Here is a 23466-nt window from a genome sequence, read left to right as displayed (position 1 = left end):
CCTCTTCCTGGATTTCAGATCATCGGAAACCAACAAAAAAAAATCTAGGATTCAAGAAGCACATATAAAATTCAAGCCTCATTGGCTGAAAGGCGGAGGACTCCCATTTCAGTAAACATAATTTCCTTCTATGATGCTCTTTTTTGTCTCTTTCTATTTTTCTCACTTTGCTTTCTCTTTTAAGAGAACTATTTTTACATTTAGTTGGAGTTGAAATACCTTTAGGTATGTAATATGGTAATACATTTACCCCTAATTAATATAAAAATATTATCTCTATAAAAAATTAATTCAAATTATTAAACGTAGAGTTACTAAAATTGATATCAAATGTGAAATGGATCATAATCTCTACTTTAAATTCTAATAATCTTAAAGTTATTTGAAGTGTGACAAATTTTAAATAATTTTTAAAATACTAAAATATTGGATTAGTTCATATCTCACAATCAACAATATAAAGAATCCTATGATTCTCAGCATCCTAAATCTTTATAATAAAAATTTAATTTCCTCCTTAAATTTTACTATTAACAATGAAGTGGCCCCTTAATTTTGAAATTAAACAACTTACTCAATTTTAGTTCTGTTAAAACTAAATGTCACTCCTCTCAATTTGTCGTTCTCTAAACTTTAGGAGGTATTTAGTCACTATCATTTAATTTTAATTTCAATCACAAAAATCATTTAACTTTAATTTAAGTCAACCAAAAGTCTTTTACACCCATTTCCAATAAGATTTTTAGCTAATCGTTAATGTGGAGATGCAACTGTAGATGAAAATCATTTTAAAAATAATTTCTTCGGTCCTTATGAACACTGTGATTATATATATATATACACACTTAAGTATAACTCCAAGACATTCTCATGTTCTTTGGTTATTTACTTTCCACTATTCTCCACTTAAATTCAATCTCGTCTTTTTCTTACCAAGTTTCTATGACTTGTCGAAGAGCTCCTAATTAAAAATTAGATTGAAAATAAATCTTCGTTAAAGATGTTAAAAGAGAGCCTTCTATACTAAAAAATAGGTCAATAAAATTTACTAAGATTGAAAAGGTAGTAAAAAAGATTTAGTGCTTGGAGAGTGAAAATAAGAGGTTCAAAACAGAATAAAGAAAGGAAAGGTTCAAAACTCTAAAACTTCATATTTCTAGTTAAGAAATTGTTTTTAAATTGATTTTAATCCATTTTTGCATATCCACATCGTATTTAGCCAAGAAATCTCATCAGAAATAAGTAAAAGGACTTTTAATTGACTTGTATTAAAGTTGGAGGGTTTTGTGATTGAAATTGAAGTTAAGGAATGTTGATGAAATACCTTCAAAGTTTAAAAATGATAGGTAAAAATTACCCTAGTTAACCTAAAATTTTAATTGACTAAATTATCATCTCTAATCTAATTTATCTATCCCCTTTTACACATCTCTTTTTCTTGTTACTTTTCTTTCTTTTTTTCTATTTATTCTTTTCCTTAAATAAAATTCATGGGAAATTTGAAAGAAGCAAACAGATAAAAAAAAATCATAAGAAAAAAATAGCCTTCAAAAATATCTAAAGCAACATAATGTTGAATCTTCTCTTCTTTCCATCAATGCCACCCTCTTATTTTACAAGCCCCACTTTTTATACGTAAAATAAATACTTATTTAAACTCAATCCATCATGTATAAGACATAGATAAATGGGTTCCATGAAAAATAAAGATGAAATCTATTTTAATATCTCTTGAATTCAGAGAAGACTAAATCCATCTAAAAATTTTCCTATATCTAACCACTTTGAACTAATTTTATACCTTGATTCTAATAGTCACCAAACCCCATCTTACAGTCTCATTTTTTCATAAAATAAAACCCATCGCCTTCCATGCCTTATAATTATTGTCACTAAAAGTTCAACCATTGGAGCCTTATTCTTACAACACCCGTATTTCATCCCCACACAATGTCTGTAACACATTTGCAAACTTACAAACCACCATTTGTCCATTACTTGGAGCATAAATTCCATACACCTACATAGTAATTAGAAGTTGTTGAGATATAGAATCTAATGATATATTATAATGATATATTATGAACTATATACCATACTCCACGATCATAGATCCAATCGGTCACTATAGACGTAGCCAAATTGGTGAAACACGTTAAATATATGTTAATTACTTTTCATACTTAATTTTTTAGATTGTGTGTGATGACCGTTGGGTTTCACCACCTCGATACGAGGCCGGACCCATGATGACAGCTCTAGTCCAAGGTTTATGAAGCCTCTTAAATGGGCCGGTCCAGACCCTTCGGCCTTGAAATCAGGCCTCCCTTGGGCCTCAGCCTCTTCACCCCCAGCTCGGTCATGAGGCCTAGCAAGAGAAGGGATAACCGGCTCATCCACTTAATAGATTTGTTTACACGCGTGCCAGGGGGAAATTAAATGGCCGTTCAGCATGAAGCAGACGTCTGACACTTTTGTACGTACGTATCCGTATGACAAAGACAGGTGGCCCAGTAGCAGCAAGACCGTTGGACGTCACTAGCAGACAAAAGAAAAGAATAAAAGGAGAGGAGCACCCTCCTCTCAGACCAAGCTTACTCAACCATTGTAAACCCTATTTTCTCTGGATCTCAGAGCATCAATTGGCGCCGTCTGTGGAAACGAAGGAGATCTCTCCGTCACTGGAGTTTCACACTTACAAAACCCACTGAGATCCACAATGGCCAACCATAACGAAAACAACATTACCAATACCCTCAATGACCTAAGCTCTGCCCAAGAGGGGCAACAGTTCTCTTTCTCCAGTCCCATAACTCCCAATAACCAACCATAAACCCCTTTTAATCCCTCGCCGAGCTCGGCAGGGAAAGTACCCAGAGCCACCTTATCTAACCAAGACCTTCAGGCCATGTCCCTCCAGTTACAAAATATCGCCCACTGGCTGGGGCAAATAATACAACAAAGGGGCCTCAGCACCCCATTGAATGTGCTGCCTGTGATACAAGCAATCAAAACCAACGAGCCCCACCCTACCTTCAATCATCCCCAACAAAACAGCAGAGAAATCGGAGAAAGAGGCAGAAGTGCCGGTGAAGGAGAAGAGCCGGAGGCCAGAGTCCATGGGAGAAGGGTAAGGGAGCTAATATAAAATGACGAGGCGGATAGTTACTCTGCCAGAACAACCAGAAGAACAAAGAATGAAGAATGAAAGGAGGAATACCGCGTGGAAAAGAGGCCCAGACAATAAGAAGAAAATGTAGATCAAAAGCTGCAGAAAATGAGAGAACAACTCTTGGCCGAATTGGGGGCGAAAGATCACAATCAGACCCTCTTACCTGCATCCTCGCCCTTCTCGAAATGGGTGCAGCAGGAGACCATCCCCAAAAAGTTCATGATGTCGCCTATGGCAGCATACGATGGAACGGGAAATCCCAAGGAGCATGTCCTTAACTATAAAACTTTCATGGAGCTGCAGACCTTATCGAATGCCTTGATGTGCAAGGTATTCCCCACGACGTTCACAGGGCCAGCACGGGCGTGGTTTAATAGCTTGGAAGCCGGAAGTATCAAAAGCTTCGAAGACCTTGCCAATGTATTCATCAGTCGGTTCATAGCAGGGGTGTTGGCAGACAGAAAAACTAGTTACCTGTGGAGCAAACTTATTTCATTCAAATGGATCTAAAAGGAGTTCAAAATCATATTCATATGATCCATATATATTTGGGGCATGCTTCAACTCATATGGGGTAGATTTGGTGCAACACTTGCAATCATAGGCTTAGGGAGCCTAATCAAACCTATGGGCTAAAACTACACAAAGGAAAGCCTAAAGTGAAGATCAAGAAGGGCTTTTGTGAAGATTCAGCTTTGTCATGGTTGGCTTGCCATATTGTTATTATTGAAACACTTTTTTTATTTTAGCTTTGTTTGGGCTTGTATTCTGGCCATATTTTATCTTTTAAGTTTTAGAGTATTGGGCCATGTTTTGGGCTTATGTTTTAAAACTTATGTGTTATTTTGTGTGTGATTGGGCTTGGACATTATGTGTTTAAGTCAGGCCCAAGAAGAGTGTCTTAGAGTTTTATTTGTTTTTCTCCTTACCATATAAGGATAAGAAACAATTGTAAGAGGCAGCTTTTAATCAAAATTTCAGAATTTTTCTCATGCCTTTGGCGTGTATTGCTTTGAGTGAAAGTGAGGATTTGCTTTCATCAATTGCACCACGAATCTTGGCTAATTTATCAACTATTTGTTGTGGCGTTTGTCAGATTCTCATCTAAATCCTTCGATCATTGGTGTTTCAGCTTCTCTAAGTTTGGGGTGCCATAGGAGGTGGGTTTATCAAATCTTTGGATTCCATATCTACTTGTGCGTGTGGGTTTAAGGCTTGTGCCATAGGGTTCCGCATCAGTTGGTATCAGAGCTAAAGTGAGGTAAATTCTTATTTATCTCAGGATCTAGAGTTTTTTTTTTTGAGTTTTTCTTTTCTTCGTTATTGATTTCTATGAAAGCTTTTGTGTCCATGGCTGCACCTTCTTGATCATTAATCATAAAAAAAAAAGAAAAATTTGAAATCCAAAAAAAAAAAACGAAGAAAAAAAAATCGCCTTTGCCATATTTATATTGATCTGGCCGAAATTGTGATATGCGTCCTTTTTCATCCATATTTCCTTATCTATCTCAATTGATTGCTGTAGTTTATGGAAATCAATTTTGAATTGGGTTGAATCCAGATTAGGAGACAAAAGAAATCTGCCTATTTCTTAAGGTGCACATTTAAGGCAACTGCATCTAAATCGATTTGGTGTCAAATCCAACTTTTAATGCCCATTTTCGTCCATGATGCTGCACTGAGTGAGATATATTTTTTTTAGTCTATTTGTGGGGTTTTGATACTTGCCTTTTTGGGTAGATTTAAATAGATCCGTATTTAATTTGCGTTGAAGCAAATTAAATTCAAACTTTTGTCCAGATTTGTTTTTATTTGAATTCAAAGTTTCTTTTTTTGGTTTAAGCTTGCTTTTGCTTCCTTTACATTGCTGGAGTATTGTTTGCTTATGTCTATACTCTAGGTGATATTTTTCAAGTAGCACAAAACCTAGTTCATGTGTTACTTTCCAAATTGTCAGTGTCTTCTTTCTAGTTTTTTGCGCGCTTCCTTCTTTCTTTAGGTTTTCTTTTTGGTTTTATTAAATGCACCTTGTGGTTGGTTGGTTGACCTTAGTTTCTGAAGTGCAATTGATAAATCAGCAAAAGAATGGTAAGAGTGCAAACACTTGAGTACTTTTTTTTTAATACAATATTTGCTAGTTCTTTTTGTTCTTTGTTGATTTAAGGTAGGATGAGTAAAGACAAGAATGTGGAGGATAGTACTGATGGAACTAAATCGAATATGGGTAACGATTATAAGCTCTTTAAGAAGTCAGTTAGTGGTGAGTTACAAAGGCTCAATAAGACTCTTGAGAAGTTAACTGAAACTATGGAGAGTTTGAATGTCTCACAAGCTTCCACTTCTACAAGAATACCTCAAAGAACTCTTAATTGCAATAATGACTGTGATGATTCGGATGTGTTGGTTAATAATGTGTTGCTTGCTGCACATTGTGAGATGCTTGTTACTAGGCGTGCTCTGAATATGCAAGTTAAGAAAGAAAGCCTAGAACAACGGAAAAACATATTTCACACTAGGTGTTTGGTTAATGAAAAAGTGTGTACTCTCATTATTGATGGAGGTAGTTGCACAAATGTGGCTAGTGTGTATATGGTGGAGAAATTGGGTTTGGCTTCTATTGAACACCCTAAGCCATACAGATTGCAATGGTTGAATGATTGTGGTGAGGTTAGGGTTACACGCCAGGTGGTTATACCATTTTCTATTGGTAGGTACAAGGATGAGATATTGTGTGACGTGGTACCTATGCAGGCAAGCCATATGTTGTTGGGTAGGCCGTGGCAACATGATAGAAAGGTGCAACATGATGGGTTCAATAACAAATACTCCTTCACTCATGAAGGACAGAAGGTTATACTCGCTCCTTTATCACCTCAAGAGGTATATGCTGATCAAATAAAGATGTTGGAGAGGGAGAGGGAGGCTTCGACCTTGGCCACAAAGGGGAGTGAGAGCTTGAATTCTGCGGAAAAGATGAGAGAAAAGAGTGAGTTTGAGGATAAAGAGGCTGAAAAAGAATCAAGACTAGTTCAAGGAGGGAAGGTGGAGAAAGAAAGGGGGAAAGAAGAGGCTAAAGTTCCAATCTCAACTTCCATAGAGATTGAAATTCAAGAGGAAGTTGTAATGCATGAATCTAATGTAGTTGTTGTTGAGAATTCCATCAATGAACTTATAGAAGAGGTTGTGAATGATGAGGGACATAGGGAGCACGTGATTGATGAGGTGGAGGAGGCGAATGAGACTGTTTTGGATGTTGTAGAGGAGAATATGTCACATCCACAAGATCTTTCTATGATTAATATTTTAATGCCTAGTTCATTTGTTATTAATGTGCAGGTTGTTGATGAAAACATTCATGATGAAAATTTTATCCTATTTCCACCTATTCAAAAGGAGGTCTTTGAAGATACATGGGTTCCTAAAGCTTCCCTTTTTGACATAAATATCAGCAAGATTCGAGGACGAATCTTTTCTAAAGAAGTAGGGAATGATACGGATCCAATAGGGCAAACTTCTAACAATGGTGTGGAGCAAACTTATTTCATTCAAATGGATCTAGAAGGAGTTCAAAATCATATTCATATGATCCATATATATTTGGGGCATGCTTCAACTCATATGGGGCAGATTTGGTGCAACACTTGCAATCATAGGCTTAGGGAGCCTAATCAAACCTATGGGCTAAAACTACACAAAGGAAAGCCTAAAGTGAAGATCAAGAAGGGCTTTTGTGAAGATTCAGCTTTGTCATGGTTGGCTTGCTATATTGTTATTATTGAAACACTTGTTTTATTTTAGCTTTGTTTGGGCTTGTATTCTGGCCATATTTTATCTTTTAAGTTTTAGAGTGTTGGGCCATGTTTTAGGCTTATGTTTTAAAACTTATGTGTTATTTTGTGTGTGATTGGGCTTGGACCTTATGTGTTTAAGTCAGGCCCAAGAAGAGTGTCTTAGGGTTTTATTTATTTTTCTCCTTACTATATAAAGATAAGAAACAATTGTAAGAGGCATCTTTTAATCAAAATTTCAGAATTCTTCTCATGCCTTTGGCGTGTATTGCTTTGAGTGAGAGTGAGGATTTGCTTTCATCAATTGCACCATGAATCTTGGCTAATTTATCAACTATTCGTTGTGGCGTTTGTCAGATTCTCATCTAAATCCTTCGATCATTGGTGTTTCAGCTTCTCTAAGTTTGGGGTGCCATAGGAGGTGGGTTTATCAAATCTTTGGATTCCATATCTACTTGTGCGTGTGAGTTTGAGGCTTGTGCCATAGGGTTCCGCGTCAGACGGTCAGGCAAAGGAGGAATGAATCCTTGAGGGAGTATGTAGCCCGTTTCAATACGGAGGCCCTGCAGATCCCTGAGCTAGATGAGGGTAGGGCGGTGGAAGCCATGCAGAAAGGCACCACCTTCCCCGAGTTCTTCGGCTCATTGAGTAGGAAGCCCCCTACCTCGCTGGCAGAACTGATGAAGAGGGCAGAAAAATACATAAGGCAGGATGATGCCTTGATGATGAGCAGATTTGCCAAGGAGGCAGCAGACAGAGGAAAAACCCCGGAGGAGAGGAGGCCGGAAAGACATGAAAAGAGGCAAAACAAAACCAGCAGCTCCTGCATTACCTTGCCACCGCACTGTTGCTCTCCATTTCTCATGTCAAAGAGCTTTTCATCCTAGTGTCGCTGGACTCCATTTCTTTTATTTCTCATCAACATTGGTAAGTTTTTTTTTTTATTGTTTTAGTTGTCCATGTATTAACTAATATCTTTGAGCAGTATGCTATCTAAAAATCTATTGGAGTTATTTTGATATGTGCTTTTGCCTATAAAACCCTAGACTAGGAAAGATAATAGTATTGTTAATCCTTCTTCAAAATGCCTTCAAGAAGCCAATATCCACAAATGGAAAGGATTTGATATGTATGACATAATTAATAGTTTGGAAAGCTGCTGTATTGTAGGTCTTTTAAATTATTTTTTTCCTTCTGCTTTTTCTATGGGTTTTCCAGGTTTTTTTGTTAGCCTCGTAATGGGTTAGTTGCTAATGTATTGATTTTGTAGTTTGGAGTTGCATAATACATAGAACCCCCTCAGTTATTTTAAGTCCCTCCCTCCGTTTACTGTTTAGCATGTAGTCTTTATATATATATAAATTACTTATATTTTCTCTATTATTGAACACAATCATTTTGTTATGTTTTAGCATAGTTGAAATGGCACCTAAAGCAAAATCAGACCAAAACAGCAAATTTAGCAGCCATAAACATAATAAAAATGTAAGGGGGTGTTTATTTATATAAATTGATTTTGACTTTTTGAAGAGTTAATATATGAAATTTAGTTATTTGTTTGTCAGGATAAGTATAAGACCGTTGATTGGAGTGAATACATAATACCTCCAATTCGGTATCAGCGAAAAGGTATCAATTCTAAATTTTGTAATATATAGGTTTGCATGCATAGATGCAACTGATTTCATTTTAGTTTATAAGCTTACTCTAAACTGAATAGGAAAAGAAAATCATTTTTATGTGTAGTAATGTATTGTAATACCCGGCTAGACTCCAATGTCAAAATTCCAACCTTTCGACGGAATCTCCGTTGGAATCTGGAATCTCGGATGTCGGAACCTCCTAGAAGGGTAAAAATATATTTTTTACAAAAGATTTTTCATGGTTTTATTGTTTGGTTTTGAGCTAAAGTTTTAAAGAAGAAAAGAAAAGAGGTTGAGGGAAAGGCTCAGGTTCGGCCACCGAACATGGGGCGGTTTCGAAAGCTCCTTTGGCCCCTGGTCTGGCCAGCCACCTATAAAAGGCCCCATGTCCGAAAATGGGCGAGTTTCTTCTCTCTATTTTCGGGCAAGGTGAGTCTCCGCCACCCCTTGATGATCTTGTGTTTTTCCTTTAAAATCTCTCAAGATTTTTATGTTCTTTTATCTTGTTTTTGAAGATTTTAAGCTTAATCCAAGATTTTGAAGTTTGGAGACCTCCGGAGACTCTTTCTCCTCATCTCCAAGTTTGGGTCGCATCTACCCTTGATCTTCAAGAGGCAAGTGTAGATTCTTGCTTTTCCTTATGTTTTAAGTAAGTTTTAATAAGGTGTAAGGGTTGAATATGCATGTTTTGGTTAGATCTATATTTTAGGGTTTATGTTAGCTTTATGTTAAATGTATGCCCTTGTGATGTTTTTGTTGTTGTTTGTTGGGGTTTAGGCTAGTTTTTATACCCATATTTTCCTCATTGTCCCAGCAGCTCCTGCATTGCCTTGCCACCGCACTGTTGCTCTCCATTTCTCATGTCAAAGAGCTTTTCATCCTATTGCCGCTGGACTCCATTTCTTTTGATTCTCATCAACATTCGTAAGTTTTTTTTTATTATTGTTTTAGTTGTCCATGTATTAACTAATATCTTTGAGCAGTATTCTATCTAAAAATCTATTGGAGCTATTTTGATATGTGCTTTCGCCTATAAAACCCTAGACTAGGAAAGATAATAGTATTGTCAATCCTCCTTCAAAATGCCTTCAAGTAGCCAATATCCACAAATGGAAAGGATTTGATATGTATGGCATAATTAATAGTTTGGAAAGCTGCTGTATTGTAGGTCTTTTAAATTATTTTTTTCCTTCTGCTTTTCCAGTGGGTTTTCTAGGTTTTTTTGTTAGCCTAGTAATGGGTTAGTTGGTAATGTATTGATTTTGTAGTTTGGAGTTGCATAATACATAGAACCCCCTCAGTTATTTTAAGTCCCTCCCTCCGTTTACTGTTTAGCATGTAGTCTTTATATATATATAAATTACTTATATTTTCTCTATTATTGAACACAATTATTTTGTTATCTTTTAGCATAGTTGAAATGGCACCTAAAGCAAAATCAGCCCAAAGCAGCAAATTTAGCGGCCATAAACATAATAAAAATGTAAGGGGATGTTTATTTATATAAATTGATTTTGACTTTTTGAAGAGTTAATATATGAAATTTAATTATTTGTTATCAGGATAAGTATAGGACCGTTGATTGGAGTGAATACATAATATCTCCAATTCGGTATCAGCGAAAAGGTATCAATTCTAAATTTTGTAATATATAGGTTTGCATGCATAGATGCAACTGATTTCATTTCATTTTATAAGCTTACTCTAAACTGAATAGGAAAAGAAAATATTTTTATATGTAGTAATGTATTGTAATACCCGGCTAAACTCCGGTGTCGAAATTTCAACCTTCCGACGGAATCTCCGTTGGAATCCGGAATCTCGGATGTCGGAACCTCCTAGAAGGGTAAAAATATATTTTTTACAATATTCACAAGGAGTCCACTCTCCACCTTCTCACGCCTCATGGAGGAGCGCAGATATTAGGGAAGACATTAAACATTAAAAAGGGGCAATTATGAATTCAGTCAAGCCTAACATATATATTTGAAATTTAAGATTAAAAGTTTTACAACTTTCAAATAAATTTTAAATATCACTAACTCTGACTTTTAGACTATTCATAATCTCCCATCCTATATTAGGCTTTTCATCAATCTTATGTGGGTTTGAAATTTTAAAAAGGATAGAATTTTCAGCCAAGTCTATTTCATCCGCACATCCTATTTAAGATGACCTTTTCATCAATTCCAGGTTCTTAAGAGTTTCCCTTAGATTTCCAATAACAAATTGTAAGATTTTGCTGTATTTTATAAAATTTCAAATCTCTTAGCTTTTGATTGGGATGGAAATTAGCCATTTGGTCTGAATTTTAGATAATGGGGAACAATTTGGTTAGTCTTTTAAATGAGTTAGTTCAATTACCTTTTTATACAATTAGATTTTTCACTTCCATTACTCCTTGCCACAATAAGCCACCTTTGAGATAAAAAAAATTAAAAAAAAAAAATAAATTTCTTATTGGGCAAACTAATCGGTTAAAAGAAACAATGGCTAATCACACGTGAAACACATATAAAATACCAAGTCCTTTAGTATTTTAATATAGGCTAAAAGAGTTGTATTTCCCAAGATAAAAATTTTATGGTCTATCCATAAAATATTGAGACTGGAAAGATTAATTCTCAACCATATCAAACTATTGTCCCCATCATCTACAGATTCTCTAACCAGAAAAAGTTGTAAAAGCAACCCCATAGACATGCTGTCAGTTTTTGCATAAAGCACCTTCAGTTATCCTCATATCTCAATCAGCTTTATCATCTAAAGTAAATAAACAAATAAGTATCAGTTAGCTTGTTCATTAAAAGAAAGGCAAAAAAGTAACAGCACTAGCAAAGAGCTTTTCATCCTAGTGCCACTGAACTCCATTTCTTTTATTTCTCATCAACATTCGTAAGTTTTTTTTTTATTGTTTTAGTTGTCTATGTATTAACTAATATCTTTGAGCAGTATTCTATCTAAAAATCTATTGGAGTTATTTTGAAATGTGATTTTGCCTATAAAACCCTAGACTAGGAAAGATAATAGTATTGTCAATCCTCCTTCAAAATGCCTTCAAGTAGCCAATATCCACAAATGGAAAGGATTTGATATGTATGGCATAATTAATAGTTTGGAAAACTGTTGTATTGTAGGTCTTTTAAAAGATTTTTTTCCTTCTGCTTTTCCAGTGGGTTTTCTAGGTTTTTTTGTTAGCCTGGTAATGGGTTAGTTGGTAATTTATTGATTTTGTAATTTGGAGTTGCATAATACATAGAACCCCCTCAGTTATTTTAAGTCCCTCCCACCGTTTACTATTTAGCATGTAGTCTTTATATATATATATATATATACATATATATATATATATATATATATAAATTACTTACATTTTCTCTATTATTGAACACAATCATTTTGTTATGTTTTAGCATAGTTGAAATGGCACCTAAATCTAAAGCAAAATTAGACCAAAGCAACAAATTTAGCAGCCATAAACATAATAAAAATGTAAGGGGATGTTTATTTATATAAATTGATTTTGACTTTTTGCAGATTTAATATATGAAATTTAGTTATTTGTTTGTCAGGATAAGTATAGGACCGTTGATTGGAATGAATACATAATATCTCCAATTCGGTATCAGCGAAAAGGTATCAATTCTAAATTTTGTAATATATAGGTTTGCATGCATAGATGCAACTGATTTCATTTTAGTTTATAAGCTTACTCTAAACTGAATAGGAAAAGAAAATCATTTTTATATGTAGTAATGTATTGTAATACCCGGCTAGACTCCGGTGTCGAAATTTCAACCTTCCGACGGAATCTTCATTGGAATCCGGAATCTCGGATGTCGGAACCTCCTAGAAGAGTAAAAATATGTTTTTTACAAAAGATTTTTTATGGTTTTATTGTTCGGTTTTGAGCTAAAGTTTTAAAGAAGAAAAGAAAAGAGATTGAGGGAAAGGCTCAGGTTCGGCCGCCGAACCTCATGATCGGCCGCCGAACCTCATGTTCGGCCGCCGAACATGGGGCAGTTTCGAAAGCTTTTTTGGCCCCTAGTCTAGCCAGCCACCTATAAAAGGCCCCCTGTCCGAAAATGGGCGAGTTTTTTCTCTTCATTTTCGAGCAAAGTGAGTCTCCGCCACCTCTTGATGATCTTGTGTTTTTCCTTCAAAATCTCTCAAGATTTTTATGTTTTTTTATCTTGTTTTTGAAGATTTTAAGCTTAATCCAAGATTTTGATATTTGGAGACCTCCGGGGACTCTTTCTCCTCATCTCCAAGTTTGGGTCGCATCTACCCTTGATCTTCAAGAGGCAAGTGTAGATACTTGTTTTTCCTTATGTTTTAAGTAAGTTTTAATAAGGGGTAAGGGTTGAATATGCATATTTTGGTTAGATCTATATTTTAGGGTTTATGTTAGCTTTATGTTAAATGTATGCCCTTGTGATGTTTTTATTGTTGTTTATTAGGGTTTAGGCTAGTTTTTATACACATATTTCCCTCATTGTCCCAGCAGCTCCTGCATTGCCTTGCCACCGCATTGTTGCTCTCCATTTCTCCTGTCAAAGAGCTTTTCATCCTAGTGCCGCTGGACTCCGTTTCTTTTATTTGTCATCAACATTGGTAAGTTTTTTTTTATTATTATTGTTTTAGTTGTCCGTATATTAATTAATATCTTTGAGCAGTATGCTATCTAAAAATCTATTGGAGTTATTTTGAGATGTGCTTTTGCCTATAAAACCCTAGACTAGGAAAGATAATAGTATTGTCAATCCACCTTCAAAATGCCTTCAAGTAGCCAATATCCACAAATGGAATGGATTTGATATGTATGACATAATTAATAGTTTGGAAAGCTGCTATATTGTAGGTCTTTTAAATTATTTTTTTCCTTCTGCTTTTACAGTGGGTTTTCTAGGTTTTTTTGTTAGCCTTGTAATGGGTTAGTTGGTAATGTAATGATTTTATAGTTTGGAGTTACATAATACATAGAACCCCTCAGTTATTTTAAGTCCCTCCCTCCGTTTACTGTTTATCATATAGTCTTTATATATATATAAATTACTTATATTTTCTCTATTATTGAACACAATCATTTTGTTATATTTTAGCATAGTTGAAATGGCACCTAAAGATAAATCATGCCAAATCAGTAAATTTATTATTGAACAGAATCATTTTGTTATGTTTTATATAAATTGATTTTCGCTTTTTTAAGAGTTAATATATGAAATTTAGTTATTTGTTTATCAGGACAAGTATAAAACCATTGATTGGAGTGAATACATAATATCTCCAATTTGGTATCAGCGAGAAGGTACCAATTCTAAATTTTGTAATATATAGGTTTGTATGCATAGATGTATCTGATTTCATTTTAATTTATAAGTTTTCTCTAAACTGAATAGGAAAAGAAAATCATTTTTATGTGCAGTAATGTAAATCATTTTTATGTGCAGTAATGTATATTCATTATTGATTTTTTTTTCTTTTTAAATAAAGATATATGTTGGGCCGTAGCGATAGCTACCGTGATTGAAGCTCGATGGAATATAATTCTTAATAAGAACAATAGGGACTCGTGGGTTTTCATGTCCACCCAGATGCTGATAAACATCGTAGGCCATTATGCAATATCCCACTTTAAGTATGTTGAAGAAATATTAGTTAATCAGGGGTTATGTTCCGAAGACCTATGTCCTTTTATAGGAGAGGTAATTAAGTGTAGTGTTTCTTGAATTCAAATTAAATTATATAATATCAATCAAAATGTGTTGCATTTATCAGATATGGAAGGACTAGTAGCTACTATTTCCGGAGCAAAACTGATTGAAGTTAAAATATATGAAGTTAAATTGATGAAGCTGGTTGCAAAAGGGCCTGTGTTGGGTGTCATTTGGGCTTCAGATAATTTTTAAAACTTGAAAAAGGAGGTAACTGTAATTTTTAATGTTAAATATTTTTGTTTTTATTGCCTTTAATTTTATTTAAGAAAAAATAATCATTTACATGTAGGATATATACAGAGGACCTGGACCATTAAAAATAAAAGAATTGCATTCGGTAGTCATTACTGGATTTGGTGTCCATAATGATGAAACTAAATACTGGAAAATTAGAAATTCATATGGAAAAAACTGATAGAGGATATGGTAAAATAATTAGAGAATCAGAGAAATCCATCTTCGTCAAGATATGGTGCCCAAAGGTCAGAAATTTCATTCAATTTTTTGATAACTTCAATCATTTTATACCATTATTGTATTTAATATTTAATTTTATGTTTAGTGATTTTGATTAGTTATATTTTTAATATATTGAAGGATGTGAAGTTGGTGACCTAGATGGAGCCATTAAACAAACACCTTGAAAGTTGAAGCTTCTCCTTACTTTGGCCACATCCATAAATGTCTGACATTATTGGAGAATATAATTGCATCTACCTTGTTTTTCTTTTTCTTTTAACTGCATGCGGAAGTTTAACCCATCCAAGCACCATTTTGCTATTAATAATTATTTATTGACAATTTATACGTGACTACCAAATGCATATATATATAATTTCTTTTTCTAATTGCTATATTTCATATTTTAATACCTAACGTTGTTTCTACATGCATCGTGATTGAACAATTAAATAAAGTTTAGACTTGCATTTATGTTTCATTAGTTCTCTCCAATCTAGTAACAATTAAATAAAGTTGATCTTCATAGGGAAGTGTCTAGAAGATCGCCAGAGTCTAGCTGATTACAACATTCACAAGGAGTCCACTCTCCAACTTCTCACGCCTCATGGAGGAGCGCAGATATTAGGGAAGACATTAAACATTAAAAAGGGGCAATTAAGAATTCAGTCATGCCTAACATATATATTGGAAATTTAAGATTAAAAGTTTTACAACTTTCAAATAAATTTTAAATATCACTAACTCTGACTTTTAGACTATTCATAATCTCCCATCCTATATTAGGCTTTTCATCAATCTTATGTGGGTTTGAAATTTTAAAAAGGATAGAATTTTCAGCTAAGTCTATTTCATCCGCACATCCCATTTAAGATGACATTTTCATCAATTCCAGGTTCGTAAGAGTTTCCCTTAGATTTCCAATAACAGATTGTAAGATTTTGCTGTATTTTATAAAATTTCAATCCTCTTAGCTTTGGATTGGGATGGAAATTAGCCATTTGGTCTGAATTTTAGATAATGGGGAACAATTTGGTTAGTATTTTAAATGAGTTAGTTCAATTACCTTTTTATACAATTAAATTTTTCACTTTCATTACTGCTTGCCACAATAAGCCACCTTTGAGATAAAAAAAAATTAAAAAATAAATAAATTTCTTATTGGGCAAACTAATCGGTTAAAAGAAACAATGGCTAATCACACGTGAAACACATATAAAATACCAAGTCCTTTAGTATTTTAATATAGGCTAAAAGAGTTGTATTTCCCAAGATAAAAATTTTATGATCTATCCATAAAATATTGAGACTGGAAAGATTAATTCTCAACCATATCAAACTATTGTCCCCATCATCTACAGATTCTCTATCCAGAAAAAGTTGTAAAAGCAACCCCATAGACATGCTGTCAGTTTTTGCATAAAGCACCTTCAATAATCCTCATATCTCAATCAGCTTTATCATCTACTGTAAATAAACAAATAAGCATCAGTTAGCTTGTTCATTAAAAGAAAGGCAAAAAAGTAACAGCACTAGCAAAGAGCTTTTCATCCTAGTGCCGCTGGACTCCATTTCTCTTATTTCTCATCAACATTCGTAAGTTTTTTTTTTTTTGTTTTAGTTGTCTATGTATTAACTAATATCTTTGAGCAGTATTCTATCTAAAAATCTATTGGAGTTATTTTGAGATGTGATTTTGCCTATAAAACCCTATACTAGGAAAGATAATAGTATTGTCAATCCTCCTTCAAAATGCCTTCAAGTAGCCAATATCCACAAATGGAAAGGATTTGATATGTATGGCATAATTAATAGTTTGGAAAACTGTTGTATTGTAGGTCTTTTAAAAGATTTTTTTCCTTCTGCTTTTCCAGTGGGTTTTCTAGGTTTTTTTGTTAGCCTGGTAATGGGTTAGTCGGTAATTTATTGATTTTGTAGTTTGGAGTTGCATAATACATAGAACCCCCTCAGTTATTTTAAGTCCCTCCCTCCGTTTACTGTTTAGCATGTAGTCTTTATATATATATATATATATATATATATATATATATATATATATATATATATATATATATATATATATATATATAAATTACTTACATTGTCTCTATTATTGAACACAATCATTTTGTTATGTTTTAGCATAGTTGAAATGGCACCTAAATCTAAAGCAAAATTAGACCAAAGCAACAAATTTAGCAGCCATAAACATAATAAAAATGTAAGGGGGTGTTTATTTATATAAATTGATTTTGACTTTTTGAAGAGTTAATATATGAAATTTAGTTATTTGTTTGTCAGGATAAGTATAAGACCGTTGATTGGAATGAATACATAATATCTCCAATTCGGTATCAGCGAAAAGGTATCAATTCTAAATTTTGTAATATATAGGTTTGCATGCATAGATGCAACTGATTTCATTTTAGTTTATAAGCTTACTCTAAACTGAATAGGAAAAGAAAATCATTTTTATGTGTAGTAATGTATTGTAATACCCGGCTAGACTCTGGTGTCGAAATTTCAACCTTCCGACGGAATCTCCATTGGAATCCGGAATCTCAGATGTCGGAACCTCCTAGAAGAGTAAAAATATGTTTTTTACAAAAGATTTTTTTATGGTTTTATTGTTCGATTTTGAGCTAAAGTTTTAAAGAAGAAAAGAAAAGAGATTGAGGGAAAGGCTCAGGTTCGGCCGCCGAACCTCATGTTCGGCCGCCGAACATGGGGCAGTTTCGGAAGCTTTTTTGGCCCCTCGTCTAGCCAGCCACCTATAAAAGGCCCCCTGTCCGAAAATGGGCGAGTTTTTTCTCTTCATTTTCGGGCAAAGTGAGTCTTCGCCACCTCTTGATGATATTGTGTTTTTCCTTCAAAATCTCTCAAGATTTTTATGTTTTTTTATCTTGTTTTTGAAGATTTTAAGCTTAATCCAAGATTTTGAAGTTTGGAGAACTCCGGAGACTCTTTCTCCTCATCTCCATGTTTGGGTCGCATCCCCTTGATCTTCAAGAGGCAAGTGTAGATACTTGCTTTTCCTTATGTTTTAAGTAAGTTTTAATAAGGGGTAAGGGTTGAATATGCATGTTTTGGTTAGATCTATATGTTAGGGTTTATGTTAGCTTTATGTTAAATGTATGCCCTTGTGATGTTTTTGTTGTTGTTTGTTGGGGTTTAGGCTAGTTTTTATACCCATATTTCCCTCATTGTCTCAGCAGCTCCTGCATTGCCTTGCCACCGCATTGTTGCTCTCCATTTCTCCTGTCAAAGAGCTTTTCATCCTAGTGCCGCTGGACTCCATTTCTTTTATTTCTCATCAACATTGGTAAGTTTTTTTTATTATTATTGTTTTAGTTGTCCGGGTATTAATTAATATCTTTGAGCAGTATGCTATCTAAAAATCTATTGGAGTTATTTTGAGATGTGCTTTTGCCTATAAAACCCTAGACTAGGAAAGATAATAGTATTGTCAATCCTCCTTCAAAATGCCTTCAAGTAGCCAATATCCACAAATGGAATGGATTTGATATGTATGACATAATGAATAGTTTGGAAAGCTGCTGTATTGTAGGTCTTTTAAATTATTTTTTTCTTTCTGCTTTTACAGTGGGTTTTCTAGGTTTTTTTGTTAGCCTTGTAATGGGTTAGTTGGTAATGTATTGATTTTGTAGTTTGGAGTTACATAATACATAGAACCCCTCAGTTATTTTAAGTCTCTCCCTCCGTTTACTGTTTATCATGTAGTCTTTATATATATATAAATTACTTATATTTTCTCTATTATTGAACACAATCATTTTGTTATATTTTAGCATAGTTGAAATGGCACCTAAAGCAAAATTATGCCAAATCAGTAAATTTATTATTGAACAGAATCATTTTGTTATGTTTTATATAAATTGATTTTCGCTTTTTGAAGAGTTAATATATGAAATTTAGTTATTTGTTTATCAGGACAAGTATAAAACCATTGATTTGAGTGAATACATAATATCTCCAATTTGGTATCAGCGAGAAGGTACCAATTCTAAATTTTGTAATATATAGGTTTGTATACATAGATGCATCTGATTTCATTTTAATTTATAAGTTTTCTCTAAACTGAATAGGAAAAGAAAATCATTTTTATGTACAGTAATGTAAATCATTTTTATGTGCAGTAATGTATATTCATTATTGATTTTTTTTTCTTTTTAAATAAAGATATATGTTGGGCCGTAGCGATAGCTACCGTGATTGAAGCTCGATTGAATATAATTCTTAATAAGAACAATAGGGACTCGTGGGTTTCCATGTCCAGCCAGATGCTGATAAACATCGTAGGCCATTATGCAATATCCCACTTTAAGTATGTTGAAGAAATATTAGTTAATCAGAGGTTATATTCCGAAGACCTATGTCCTTTTATAGGAGAGGTAATTAAGTGTAGTGTTTCTTTAATTCAAATTAAATTATATAATATCAATCAAAATGTGTTGCATTTATCAGATATGGAAGGACTAGTAGCTACTATTTCCGGAGCAAAACTGATTGAAGATAAAATAGATGAAGTTAAATTGATGAAGCTAAATTGATGAAGCTGGTTGCAAAAGGGCCTGTGTTGGGTGTCATTTGGGCTTCAAGTAATTTTTAAAACTTGAAAAAGGAGGTAACTGTAATTTTTAATGTTAAATATTTTTGTTTTTATTGCCTTTAATTTTATTTAAGAAAAAATAATCATTTACATGTAGGATATATACAGAGGACCTGGACCATTAAAAATAAAAGAATTGCATTCGGTAGTCATTACTGGATTTGGTGTCCATAATGATGAAACTAAATACTGGAAAATTAGAAATTCATATGGAGAAAACTGATAGAGGATATTGGTAAAATAATTAGAGAATCGGAGAAATCCATCTTCGTCAAGATATGGTGCCCAAAGGTCAGAAATTTCATTCAATTTTTTGATAACTTCAATCATTTTATACCATTACTGTATTTAATATTTAATTTTATGTTTAGTGGTTTTGATTAGTTATATTTTTAATATATTGAAGGATGTGAAGTTGGTGACCTAGATGGAGCCATTAAACAAACACCTTGAAAGTTGAAGCTTCTCCTTACTTTGGCCACATCCATGAATGTTTGACATTATTGGAGAATATAATTGCATCTACCTTGTTTTTCTTTTTCTTTTAACTGCATGCGGAAGTTTAACCCATCCAAGCACCATTTTGCTATTAATAATTATTTATTGACAATTTATACGTGACTACCAAATGCATATATATATAATTTCTTTTTCTAATTGCTATATTTCATATTTTAATACCTAACGTTGTTTCTACATGCATCGTGATTGAACAATTAAATAAAGTTTAGACTTGCATTTATGTTTCATTAGTTCTCTCCGATCTAGTAACAATTAAATAAAGTTGATCTTCATAGGGAAGTGTCTAGAAGATCGCCAGAGTCTAGCTGATTACAACATTCACAAGGAGTCCACTCTCCACCTTCTCACGCCTCATGGAGGAGCGCAGATATTAGGGAAGACATTAAACATTAAAAAGGGACAATTAAGAATTCAGTCAAGCCTAACATATATATTGGAAATTTAAGATTAAAAGTTTTACAACTTTCAAATAAATTTTAAATATCACTAACTCTGACTTTTAGACTATTCATAATCTCCCATCCTATATTAGGCTTTTCATCAATCTTATGTGGGTTTGAAATTTTAAAAAGGATAGAATTTTCAGCCGTCTATTTCATCCGCACATCCCATCCCATTTAAGATGACCTTTTCATCAATTCCAGGTTCGTAAGAGTTTCCCTTAGATTTCCAATAACAAATTGTAAGATTTTGCTGTATTTTATAAAATTTCAATCCTCTTAGCTTTTGATTGGGATGGAAATTAGCCATTTGGTCTGAATTTTAGATAATAGGGAACAATTTGGTTAGTCTTTTAAATGAGTTAGTTCAATTACCTTTTTATACAATTAGATTTTTCACTTCCATTACTGCTTGCCACAATAAGCCACCTTTGAGATAATAAAAAATTAAAAAATAAATAAATTTCTTATTGGGCAAACTAATCGGTTAAAAGAAACAATGGCTAATCACACGTGAAACACATATAAAATACCAAGTACTTTAGTATTTTAATATAGGCTAAAAGAGTTGTATTTCCCAAGATAAAAATTTTATGATCTATCCATAAAATATTGAGACTGGAAAGATTAATTCTCAACCTATCAAACTATTGTCCCCATCATCTACAGATTCTCTATCCAGAAAAAGTTGGAAAAGCAACCCCATAGATATGCTGTCAGTTTTTGCATAAAGCACCTTCAATTATCCTCATATCTCAATCAGTTTTATCATCTACAGTAAATAAACAAATAAGTATCAGTTAGCTTGTTCATTAAAAGAAAGGCAAAAAAGTAACAGCACAGGCAAATTAGCTGAATTATGGGAGTGAATGTTATAGACAACATAAGATAAATTATAATTAATTTCAAACTCAAGTTTAGGTAATGCTAATTCTGAACCACAGGGAAAAAAGTGCAACAATTATCCCATCAATACCAGGTAATATAACCATAAAAAGGTTATCAAAGCAAATAACACAGAAGATATAAAAAAGACAAGGCTACATAAAAGACAACAGAAAATAAAAAAAATAAGCTAACTATTAACATAAATCAATTACCTTTGTTTGTTGGTTCTTTTAGCCTGAAAATACGTACTACAGTCTCCTTGTGAGCAGGAACTAAACTATGGAAGACTCTAGTTTGATAAACTTTCACTTCTCCAAGAGAAACATCTTCAGCTCTGAAAGTTATGTGATACAAAGCAACTGATTCAGCATTCGCCTTGATAATATCAAGGAGTCTCAGATTTGCACCCTACACAAATATTTTGTTAAATAAAATGTAAAATGGATATGTAATAATAATCCGAAATATAGAAAGAAAAGAACAAGACAAATACAATTAAAAAAATATGTGCGAAATAACTATTTATGTATAATCGGAGAAATTCATTTAGAGGATAATATTTACAATATTTAGCATCTAAGATTAGCAACACACCTTTTTATTCTGTTCCTCGATAGCATAGGCAAGGGCCTCTTTGCAGCCTATAGTAAATTCGGCATCATCATCTTCAAGGTCCACATGAAAAGCAACACCCAGAAAAAATTCTCCGTCACCTGACTTTGGATAGTCATCAAAATCAAAACCCTGGAGAAGAAGGTTGTCCAATCCGTTAAGAATGCAATTGTACAAGAAGAAAAACTACAAAGGGAAAATAGTTATATATAATTACATCGCTTTCCTCATACTGTCGTCTGTAATTAATATAGACATCCCTCTGGTTGCCCTCATAGTCAGGGTCATCATAGCCGTAAGGTTCATCTTTGTTCCTGAAAAGGATACGTTTCGTAGTATTCTCACTATCAGAGCTATCCTCTTCACCGTCGGAGCTCTCCTCAACGTCATCACCGTCGGAGCCCTCCTCAACGTCTCCGCCGTCGGAGCCCTCCTCAACGTCTCCACCGATGGACTTATCGGCAACTTTAACCCCCTCACTATCGGCAAATTTTACCTCTTCAACGGTGGTGTTATCGGCAACTCCTCCTTCGCAAAGCATGGGTAGACCCTCTAGATCCATCATTCCTAACCTCCGTAAACCCTAGGAAGGAAATATTTATATCAAGGAACCCAATACGTGTTTTTCTCATTTCCGTAACGAACAAATTTGTATTTAATCCCTCAAATATTATTAATTGTTTATTTGGTCCCTCGACTTTTACGGTTGTAACTTATACTCCCCTCCTTCCTCGCTCAGAATTTTGAAAAGGGAAGAGTCCAAGGTGAGCTGTAATTTCTCTGTTGGGCCTTTTTTATCCAACATATCTCATATTTCAACATACCAATTCTTCTCCAACTTGTCTGAGATTTCTGGATTGCAAAACAAATTGGAAATTTGCAACAGATTTTGCCTATTGGGCAGAATGCAGTAGCCTGTGAACATTTAACTTGTAGCTAAAACCTCCATTGGTTGTTGATTTTAGTTACATTTGGATGGCTGTTGATTTGGGATTCATCACTTTTCTTCATGTTCAACTATGTTAATCTAGGATTAATATATTTACTTCAAATTTTTTTGCTTATTATAAGTATTTTTTTTAAATATAGTTTATTTATTAATTTATTAATATACTCATATTTCAAATATATTAAAAAATAAAATTAATTTTAACATAATTTAATAAATATAATTGTTTAATTTTAGTATTATTGATATAAGCTTATAATATATTGTGAAAATAATATTTTTTTCAAGTATACTAACTACATTTGTTTACTAAATATAAAAGTAGAATTAATCTATTTTTACGGAAAAAGTCTTTAAAAATTTTATAGTATAAAAATAATGAAATTAAAATATATATATATCGCTATAAATTTTTATAGTGAATTTTAACATAATATTTTAATTATTAATGTTATAAAAAATATATTCTTTAATATATGTGATAAAAATATTTAACCAATTATTAATATTTAATTCTATTATTTAACCAATTATTCACATTTTTATGCTAGAAAATATTTTTCTAATAGATATGGTTATAATATCAAATATTAAAATTATAAATTTATAAATTAAAAAATTTAAATCATATTTATTTACTCTTTTA

General features: G+C 33.2%; 1 protein-coding gene across 3 annotated transcripts; it reads right to left on the bottom strand.

Annotated features, from left to right (window-relative positions):
* Positions 1-16014: 16014 nt before the first annotated feature.
* Positions 16015-22464, bottom strand: LOC110619838. Of its 3 annotated transcripts, none has more exons than XM_043958669.1 (4): positions 22089-22464; positions 21854-22003; positions 21472-21667; positions 16015-16243 (listed from the first exon to the last, which is right to left on the bottom strand). In XM_043958669.1, exons 1-4 carry the CDS (start codon positions 22434-22436, stop codon positions 16227-16229), a joined length of 711 nt encoding a protein of 236 aa, XP_043814604.1. In that variant the 5' UTR covers positions 22437-22464; the 3' UTR covers positions 16015-16226. The 3 variants fall into 3 exon arrangements, with proteins under 3 accessions (XP_043814604.1, XP_043814603.1, XP_043814605.1); XM_043958668.1 differs by lacking the exon at positions 16015-16243 and adding an exon at positions 21066-21143; XM_043958670.1 differs by lacking the exon at positions 16015-16243 and adding an exon at positions 21066-21143 and having other exon boundaries at positions 22098-22464.
* Positions 22465-23466: the final 1002 nt, after the last annotated feature.

The sequence above is a fragment of the Manihot esculenta genome, chromosome 7 (genome assembly GCF_001659605.2).
Source record: "Manihot esculenta cultivar AM560-2 chromosome 7, M.esculenta_v8, whole genome shotgun sequence".
Taxonomy (NCBI): Eukaryota; Viridiplantae; Streptophyta; class Magnoliopsida; order Malpighiales; family Euphorbiaceae; genus Manihot; species Manihot esculenta.
This window is presented reverse-complemented; position numbering and strand designations above follow the sequence as displayed.